The 10,648-nt window shown below is 38.5% G+C and overlaps 1 protein-coding gene across 3 annotated transcripts in view; it reads right to left on the bottom strand.

The window, feature by feature from the left end:
• The window catches only part of LOC120079631 (phospholipase A(1) LCAT3), a 26,261-nt gene extending 16,301 nt beyond the window's left edge, over positions 1-9,960 (bottom strand). The window contains exons 1-7 of one of the 3 annotated variants that reach the window (XM_039033896.1): positions 9,231-9,958; positions 9,015-9,081; positions 8,764-8,855; positions 8,433-8,560; positions 8,168-8,303; positions 8,019-8,070; positions 7,457-7,557 (exon numbers count right to left, since the gene is read on the bottom strand). In XM_039033896.1, coding sequence (XP_038889824.1) covers positions 7,457-7,557; positions 8,019-8,070; positions 8,168-8,303; positions 8,433-8,560; positions 8,764-8,841 — 495 coding nt within the window. In that variant the 5' untranslated portion in view covers positions 8,842-8,855; positions 9,015-9,081; positions 9,231-9,958. Of the gene's footprint in view, positions 1-7,456; positions 7,558-8,018; positions 8,071-8,167; positions 8,304-8,432; positions 8,561-8,763; positions 8,856-9,014; positions 9,127-9,230 lie in introns of all 3 variants that reach the window. The other 2 variants (XM_039033895.1, XM_039033897.1) reach the window with 2 other exon arrangements.
• Positions 9,961-10,648: the final 688 nt, after the last annotated feature.

The raw sequence follows: 10,648 nt of genomic DNA, 5'->3' as shown, positions 1-10,648 counted from the left end.
TCATACTTTTTCAGTAATAAATTTTCATTGAAAGAATGTTAGGAAAGTATGATCATGATTTTTAGCCCAATTTTAAATGTTTTTTATTTATCTCTCATGCATCTTTTAAGTCATTGTTTTTTACGAAATTAAGATACGTGCTTAGAATTGGGTATCCTGGTGCACTTTTGTTGCCATCCCGATGATGGTTCTGTTGCTCCGTTAAAAGCGCGCCTCGTAGCGAAAGGCTACGCACAAACTTATGCATTGGACTATGCTGATACTTTTTCTCTGTAGCAAAAATGGCATCTGTGAGGTTGTTATTTCATTAGCTTCAATCATCATTGGCCTTTTACATCAGCTTTGATATTAAAAATACATTTCTTCATGGTATTGTGATTACTGGTGATGATGCTTCAGAATATCCAGTCTCTAAAGCCTTTCTTCATAGTCAATTCCCATACAAAAGATTTGGGGTATGATGATACTTCTGTAGGAATTGAGGTAATAAAAAGCAAGAAAGAATTTCTATTATCACAGAGAAAATATGTACTTGACTTAGTTGACTGAAAACAGGAAAAGCTAGGGGCTAAGCCATGTAGTACCCCAATGATGCCAAACTTGTACAGCTCACAAAAGATGGAGAATTGCTAAAAGATCCTGTAATATAGGATATTAGGTTAGTCGGAAAACTTATTACCTTACAAGTACTGACCCGACATAGGCCTATACAGTAGATCATTGTAGTAGAGTCAGTAACATGTATGCCCTACAGTTGATCATTGGGCTGCATTGGAATAGATTCTTTGTTTATTTGAAGGCTGCTTCCCGGGCATGGTTTATTATATTAAGGATTATGGGTCATACGGAATATTGATGTTTCTCAGACGCTGATTTGGCAGGATCTAAAAGAAAACAGAAAGATCCAACCTCAGGGTATTGTGTTTTTGTTGTGTTAATTTGATTCTTGGAAGAGTAAGAAGCAAAAATTGTGGTGTCACGTTCAAGTGCAGAATCAAGAATATAGAGGTAATGGCACAATCTGTGTGTGAATTGATTTGGATATATGAACTTTCTGTGAGTTGGATTTGAAATCACCACACCGACAAAGTTGTGGTGTGATAATCAAGGCAGCACTTCATATTGCGTCTAATCAGTATTTCATGAAGGGACTAAACATATGAAGTGTGATTTGCCATTTTGTACGTAGAAATTCAACAAGGGTTGGTATCTACAGGATATGTGAAGACTGGAGAAACAATTAGGAGATATCTTCACGAAAGCATTGGATGGAGACGTATTAGGTATTATCTAGATGTAACACAAATTGGGATGATTAATAATATATGCTCCAACTTGAGGGGGTGTTATTCTAATATTAAGATTTTCATTCTTCGTAAATATTTTGTGATATTTTCCTTTTCTATGTTTGTACACTTGTATATATTCATATTTTGGTGAATGAATAAAGGATTTTGATTCTTTCTCAACCTAGAAGTTTACACAAGGAAATCACCAAAAGAAGTTCAGGAAAAATATTTCAAAAGAAGTCCATAGGAACAAATGAAAGAAATTAAGAATTTGTCCTTTTCCTTTAACTTGAGAGCATGCCATGCACATTTGAATGACTGGATGTCACAAGCAACCTTCAGTATGAATTATGGTGAGAAGAAAAATTCCTATTGTTTTGGAGAAGAGAAAAGATAGGAAGAAACAATTTAGCTCAACTATCCATTTCTACAGACTACAATCTTTTTTTAATCATGATTTATTTGTTATTCCAACTATTAAAAAAGAGAAGAGGGAAGAGAAAACAACAGGATTACGTGGAAACCCTAGTGCAGGGAGAAAAACTACGATATAAAGTCTTTTCTTATTAAAACTGATACACTAAATATACAGGGACTCACTGTATAAATAGATAGTAGGAAGCCCTAGGGATCTTACACAATTACATAAATGCCCCTAGGTTAAAAACCCTATTTCCAACACTCCCCTTAAATTGGTGCATAAATATCAACAAGCCCCAACTTGCTTACACAATAATTAAAATTGTGTCTCAATAACCATTTTGTAAGAACATCAGCAACTTGTTGATTCGAAGGAATATAAGGGATGCATATGTTTCCACTATCCAACCTCTCCTTAACGTAGTGTCTGTCTATCTCCACGTGTTTAGTTCTGTCATGTTGAACTGGGTTGTTTGCAATACTGATGGCAGCTTTATTATCACAAAATAATTTCATTGGAAGCTCATTATCTTGCTGGAGATCTGATAATACTTTCTTCAACCAGATTTCTTCACAAATTCCTAGACTCATGGCCCGATACTCTGCCTCAGCACTACTTCTAGCAACAACTCCTTGTTTTTTACTTCTCCAGGTGACTAGATTTCCCCAGACAAACATACAATATCCAGACATAGATCTTCTGTCAACAACAGACCCTGCCCAGTCAGAATCAGTGTAAGCTTCAATAGATCGTTTATCAGTTTTCCTGAACATTAGACATTTACCCGGATTTCCTTTCAGATACCAAAGAATACGTTCAACTGCTATCATATGATCTTCACAAGGAGCTTGCATGAACTGACTCACAACACTTACTGCATAAGAAATATCTGGTCTTGCGTGAGACAAGTATATCAACTTCCCAACTAACCGCTAATACCTTTCTTTATTAACAAGAATTCCATCATTCTTATCACCGATTTTTGCATTGTATTCTACTGGTGTGTCAACAGGTTTACACCCAGTCATACCTGTTTCCTTTAGCAAGTCCAATATATATTTTCGTTGAGAAACTGATATACCCTCTTTTGAGCGAGCCACTTCCATTCCCGAAAAGTATCTTAGCTTCCCAAGGTCTTTAATTTCAAATTCTTTAGTCATCTCTGTTTTTAGTCTTGTGACTTCTACATCATCATCCCCAGATAAAACAATATCATCAACATAAACAATAAGAACAACAATTTTCCCTGATGTTGATCTTCTTAGAAAAAAAGTGTGATCGGAATGTCCTTGAACATATCCCTGTGCTTTCACAAACGTCGTGAACCTGTCAAGCCAGACCCTTGGAGACTGTTTCAGTCCGTATAGTGATTTCCTCAATCTACCCACTATATTTTTAAATTGACTCTCAAACCCGGGAGGGGGACTCATATAGACTTCCTCCTCAAGTTCCCCGTTCAAAAAAGCATTTTTAACATCAAGTTGGTGTAGGGGCCAATCTTTATTCACAGCTACTGACAGATGACACTTCAGATCGTTGTTAAGTTTAACCACAGGTGAAAACGTCTCAGAATAATCCACTCCATATGTTTGGTGTTGAAACGCTCTTGCAACAAGTCTAGCCTTGTATCGGTCAAGTCGTCCCATCTGACTTGTACTTTATAGTAAACACTCATTTACATCCTACTGTTTTGTGCCCTTCAGGCAAAGTCACCGTTCCCAGTTTTATTCTTTTCCAGAGCTCTTATTTCTTCCATAACAGCAGAACCGCCATTCTGGTTTTTTTCATTGCAACACTTATGTTATCTGGAACCACTTCAGTGTCCAAGCTAGTAGTAAAAGCCTTGAACTCGGATGTCAGATTATTATACATCATGTAACTACGCAATAGGATATTTAGTACATGAACGGGTAACCTTTCCTCAGGGCTATAGGAAGATCAAGTGACGCATCACGTTCTTTCACCCTCTTCAGGCTTCTCACCATGATTTACTATCTGTGTATCAGAAACTTCAGTAGTAACTTCTACATCATCATTAGCCACGGACTATTTATCCTCCGTAACTTCGATCATTCCATCCTCTACAATATAACTTCCCTTTCTATTACTCTTTAGTATCACTGCTTCCTTCCCCTTGTCATGCCTGCCTTCATCATCCTCCATACATAAATCATCATCATTAGGAATACACGTACTTGGACCTGTGATGACAGGTCTGACTCCTAACACTGGAGCCAACAATTCTGGTTCAACAGGTGACACTGCTTCCTTCTAAGATTCTTCTAATAGCACGTTTTCCAAGGAACTTGATTGATAGGAAGAACCAGACTACCATGATCAGGATTGGTTTAGACAAGATTTGAATAGGCGCTGACTCTAAAGGAATAGCATAGAGGCCCCAGTTAGTCTCTTCTTCATTTATGTTCTCCCCCTGAAGAGTGACTAACGGGAGAAAGAACTGATCCTCCAAAAAGGTGACATCATAGAGAACATAGTACTTTCGAGATGACGGATGATAGCACTTATATCCACGTTGATGGAGTGGATATCCAACAAAGACACACTTATGAGTACGAGGAGAAAAATTTCGTGCGTTTGGACCATGGGAGTGAACAAACGCAACACAAACCAAAAACCCGAAGAGAAACATCAGAGATCCAACCGAGTAGTAGGAAAAGACTCTTTAAGCAACTCTAAAGGGGTATGAAGATTAAGAATACCAGGGAGCATCCGATTAATGAGATGAGCAGCAGTAAGAACTGCATCTCCTCAAAGGTATGATGGAAAGGGTGGCGGATAACAATAAGAGATCGGGCTACTTCAACCAGATGCCGATTTTTACACTTAGCTACTCCATTTTGTTGTAGAGTGTAAGTACACGAACTCTGGTGAACAATACTTTTAGAGTCGAGAAATTCTCTGAAAGAGGCATTAAAAAAACTCTCGCCCTATTATCACTTCTAAAATCCCAATCTTTGTTTTTAAATTGAGTTTCGACAGTTGTGTAAAACTGTTGGAAAACAGAGGACACTTCAGATTATCATAGTGAGCAGGAAAACCCAGGTGAGACGGGTGTGATCATCTATAAACGCTGACAAACCACCGTTTCCCGTGGTAAGTAGTACCGGTGAGGGACCCATACATCACTATGAACAAGAGAAAACCATACCCCAAATAATCGAAACAGACTTCAAACTTTGATGGGGTTCGTAGTCGATCTTTGGTGAACAATACGGTGAGGGACCCCATACCCCAAATAAGGTATCACGTAGAATTAAACCATGAAATGGAGAGATATTGCCCTTTCCTGTAACGGCAAAAGACCCGTCTGCAATTCGAATCTCTCTATTACCAGCACACAGATTATATGATATAAATAACTCTGAGGGAACTTCGTGATGAATTAGTCCCTAATCCACAATCCATGGTTTCTTACCATTCACACTATATCAAAAGAGGAAAATTACCTGACTGTGCAATTGCACTAACCCCAACGGTACTTGAACTGTGTTTACCGTACCAGGAGATTCTGAGTTTGGTCATCTACTGAATCACTTGCCAGGGCACGACTATTAATTATGATTTCTTAGAGGACCGGTGTCGTCGTCCGGTGTATATTTCCAACATTGATCCTTCGTATGCCAAAGCTTTTACCATGTTCACAAACGGGAGGAGGTTTCTTATCACCATCAATACCGGACAGCTTCGCAACAAAAGCAGCTGCATCAGTAGTTGAGGTGGTATTATTCATGGCACACAACCGATCTTCTTCCAGCCGTTATTCAGAAGACTTCTCGAAGTGAAGGAATCGGACGCTGGCTCAAGATCCGATCACTGAACCCATCAAACTTTGGATTTAATCCAGCTAAAAACACATAACACATCTGCTTCCTCAATCTTCAATATTGGCCCCATTCTGTGGACAATTCCAGACAATTTCTACACAAGTCCATTTCCTGCCACAGCTATCAACAGTTTGTTAAAATAAGAAGGTAACATCCATAAACCCTTGTTTGGATTCATGAACCTTTTATGGAGTGTACATAGCCGAGAGGCATTCTGTCGTTTAGAATATAGATCTTGTGCCGCGCCTCCCAAATATCCTTGGTTGTGGCAGCATACAGTAACGGTCTTCCTATCTGGGGTTCCATACTGTTCACCAAGACAGAACGTAGCAACGAATCTTTTCCTTTTCTAAATTCGTTCTAGTGGATCACTTGGGGCCGGCTTTGGAATTTCACCTGTCAATATCCAAACTTGTGGCGCCTTTCCAAAGCCATCCGGATTGATTAAGACCAAGAAAAATAGTTCTAGCCATTTAATTTTTCTCCAACAATAAATCCTGCAGAATTATCCATCGAACCAGATTTAAGTAGGAAACGTTAGGCACTATAGGTAATGAGTTTACCGGATTTCTGAATAACCGGTTGAGGATTTGCACCGAACATTCGTATCAGATTCAGATAATCTGCTGTTGCAGGTAAGCCGACCGTTGTCTTACATCGTCTGGGTAACGAGCTGAACCACAATTTATCGGAACAGGTACTGGTTGCTCGAGACCTCGATTGTTGGATGTGAAAAAACCATCGGTTCAGCTATTGAAGGAAACCGGATCACCAGGTCGGGCTGAATGGGCTGAAAATGGATCGGCTGGTGCAAAAGACTAGGTAGAAGTGCTTTCGGGTCGGACAGATGAGCTCTCGGATCGCGGTTTAAAATGAAGGGATCTCGGGTCGGACTGAAACACAATGTTCTGCCTCGGGTCGAAATTAAAATCAAAATACCGGTGGCTGGTCTGCTTTGGTTCAACCCGAACCGGTCCGGTTTGCTCCAGACCGGTACTAACCCTAATCTGATCCTCCCCCCTCTGCTCCTCGCCCCCGATACTGCTTCCTCTGCCCTGATAATTCCGATCGACGGTCAATACCTCCTCACGGCCAGCTTGTTCCTCACGTCCGAGACCGCCGAATCTGTCGTGACCGCCGCCGACTCTGCCCTGATCGTGATAGCTCCGATCGTGAATCGAAGGTTCCTCGCAGCCGACTCCTGCTCCGATCGGATTCTGGCTTGTTTCGGAATAGTGATACCTGGTTGACTGAGGACAATTTTCCAAGGATTGTACCTGAACGGCAGATATTAATTCCGGTAGGGCATCCTTAAAACATTCCTTTACCGCTGCCCGGATTGCCGTTCTCATGTCGAAACTTGAAGACCTATCAACAGAGGAGGATTGAGGTTGATTCTCTTTCATAACAACTAGGTTTTCGTCACCGCACTCTGATACCATGTTAAAAAAGAGAAGAGGGAAGAGAAAACAACAGGATTACGTGGAAACCCTAGTGCAGGGAGAAAAACTACGATATAAAGTCTTTTCTTATTAAAACTGATACACTAAATACACAGGGACTCACTGTATAAATAGACAGTAGGAAGCCCTAGGGGTCTTACACAATTACATAAATGCCCCTAGGTTAAAAACCCTATTTCCAACACTCCCCTCAAGTTGGTGCATAGATATAAACCCTATTTCCAACACCAAATAAACGAAGATCCTATTTGTATTCTCCTTTTGTCCTTCTAATTGAAGTTTGTGTATTATAATTATTATGAAAATTTTCAATTAAAGAAGAAAGCAACCCTAGTCATCATTGTTCTAACCAGATGGTAGATATGATAAATGAATGACACTAATAGTTCCTATTTTAGGTGTAACTAAACCACCTAGACACTGATAGAGGAAAGTTACCAGCTGGTGAAATGTCCATCTAGATACAAAAAATTGGCTTTCAAAGCCTTCAACAAATTGCAATCCAGTCAACAGACAATCATTGATGCATCCTGGTGCACCTGTCAATCATTTTTAGAATGAATATCACAGCTTGCTTCATAACAAACTTTAGAATAACATAGGGACGGAGGCAGATAACATATTAACTATTATTAATGTTCAATAAAGAGAAAATACAGCATATAGATTCTCTATGTTCTAACTCATACAAATGTTTTGAAAATTTTTCTTCTTTTGTTATCAATTTTATTTTGAACCTCTTCTAGCTCCCATTTGTAATTGTTCAGAAGGAGATGCTTAATCTCCTTCCTTTTTGTTCGTATCTCCCTTCATTTTTGGAATGAAACTAATTAATGTTTATTTTCAATGAGAAACTAGCTTACAAGGGTGTGTTCACGTTCACGTAGGTGACTACATGATTGAAGGAATTTGTTCACAGATGGAACAGTTTTAATGATTGAACCAAATTTAGATTTCAGCGATGGATGAAGGGAAAGATGAAGCAATGGGTCTGAATTACCTTGGAAAGGGCAACCTATAGAGATCCACTTATTTACATATCTGGAAAAGGTCTGCCAATCAACAATAATCACATCAGGCCGAATCCATAAAACGAGTTCATCGCATCAATGCAAAGTTTCAACTAGTCAATAAGAGGTACATGCGCACATCATTATGGAGTGACATGAAACACGAAACTAGCAGCCCACCCATAGAATGAGATATTAAATTCACTTTTCTACCACCAGAAGATTTACTGGCAGTTTCCAACTTCGCTTTAAGACCATCCATAGCCTTGCCAATTCTGTCACCAAGAACAATCAATGCTCCTACATCAATTTTCACTCATGCATGTACTTGCAAATTTGCAGTACCTAAAACAGCCTTAGGCTACTTGCAATTACAAAAGAATCATAGAGGAGGAATGGTCTACCGATTACTCTGCCGGAAGTCATAACCAAAACCAAACAATGTGGTTCCCTTCTTGTACCCACATCCAACAAGCATATCAATCATATCATGAAAGTGATATACATCATCCACATGAAGGCATTTTACCATCTGGAACAGTAAAAGGAAAACTCAGGAATAATTCATGCACACATAGACAGAGAGGTATGAAAAAACAAAATCTTTAACTAATTACTAATATGCCCTTTAATATTCTAATTATTTCCCAATAGCATTCCTATTAGAATAAGTTATAAAGGCCTCGATGTAATTTGATTAGCAATCCATAAGTAGAAATTATCATTTTATCTTACCGAAGATGGATCTAAAATATCAATCGCATACAGGCCATCATCATCATCAGGGACCAAAATTTCAACGTTATCATCCATGCATTCAGTATAGCCTGAAAAATCAAAAATTCTGTGATGTTCATTAAGGAAATCCAGAAAAGATTGCAAACTCAAGAACAAAACATGGAGAAGTTTCCTTCTTCCAACAGTTTATATGGACATATTGTTGGTATATATTAAATTAAAAGGTCTTGAAAGTGTGTATTACTAACCTAATAATCGACATGGCAAAAAACCACTTTAAAATCTTCTCTGTCCCATGCGCTTGGAAAACCCATCCTGATTGAAATTGGAAGGTTTTCCATTTTTCAAGAAAGTGCACAACTACCAAAAAAAAAAAAAAAAAAAAAAAAAAAAGGCCTGAAGTGGAGGTAACGCTTCCCATTTGCAAAAATAAATTTAAAAAAAAAAAAGGGAGGACTACATACAGAGATATAGCTGCCACAAGGAAGCATTATAGCGTGCAGGCACTCCAAACCTGCTCCCACAAAGCAACTTTATCCTAAAAGACCTCCCCCTCCACAAGAATGGTGAATAAGGAAATAGCTCAATAAAAGCGTCCCTGATCCTCTAACAAGGAGCCAAATTTACTTTGAAAGCATCCCAAAAAGCCACGTACATTAAGATTAAAAAGCACAAAACCCCAACAAGTCCTCCTATGAATATTCTTGCACAAAAATGCACCAGCTGTACACGATGTCAAAATAAACAACTGTGTTAACCCTCCCATACACTGCCAGCTAAGTAAAGTGCATACTCTTCTTAAAAACTTTCAACTTCTAGAGCTTAGCCAAATAAGGGATATCCATCAATAAGAGAACCAGATGAGAAAGCAAATATTCTTCAATATAGGAGACACTTTTCATTGATATCATGAAAAGATCAACAAAAGTATACTCCTCCTATTCCTCCCATGGAGAATTACAAAAACTCTCTCCGGTTTGAATTGATAACAAATGGTGAGTAATTATAAAAAGAACTAGAAATGGAACACCAAGAAGAGCGCACATATTTAGTAAGATTAGAAACATCGACCCAACTACATGCATTTCCATTAAAGACTTTATTGTTGCTATCCAACCATATACCCCAAATAAGAGCCATTATTGCACTTGGCCAAAAGATTTTTTCCATTCCTCCAAAATTACATGTCCACCTAGCTACTGGTCCATATTGCTTCTGACCAACTTATCATTAATCCAAATGCAGCCCAATTCTAACACTAATGATGCCTAACATTTCCCGCTAGCGCTAGGTGCACGATGGAAGAATAAATCTTTAGCTTCTTTAAAGAATTATACCAAGTAGGTTTAAGGAAAATCCCGGATACCTTGCTTAAATGTATGTTTTCTATGTAAATCCTCTTGTGATAGAGGGTTGGGGGTCCAAGTTAAAAAAAAAAAAACTTATTTTTCTCTAATTCTTCCTTTTCTTAAAAAGCCTTCGTAATGTCACCTTTCAAAGACTCGTCCCCCATCAGCCATCAGTACATTGAATATAGATGTAACTGAAAACGTCCATGATGGATGTAGATTCCAAATTCAATTGTCTCTGTAGCTGTTTGGATCCTCTTCTATCGTTCATTTAATAATGTTCTCAACTCTTAAATCAAACCATCTAATAGAGAGTACAACTAACCAAATCAGGCTACCTTCCTGCATCCCTTCCCCCAAAAAGGCCCTCATGAGATTCAAGAGCCTTTTCTTTTATCCACAAAGAAAAGATCCTAAAATGGTCAAGGATTACAGATGGGTGCCGCTCAATACCAATTAGATAGGTCTTTGTTGAAATACGTTGAATTAGCCCTAAGGGCATTTTTTTGTAATTTACACTATATTTTCTAAAT

This window comes from Benincasa hispida, chromosome 6, assembly GCF_009727055.1.
Source record: "Benincasa hispida cultivar B227 chromosome 6, ASM972705v1, whole genome shotgun sequence".
Taxonomy (NCBI): domain Eukaryota; kingdom Viridiplantae; phylum Streptophyta; class Magnoliopsida; order Cucurbitales; family Cucurbitaceae; genus Benincasa; species Benincasa hispida.
This window is presented reverse-complemented; position numbering and strand designations above follow the sequence as displayed.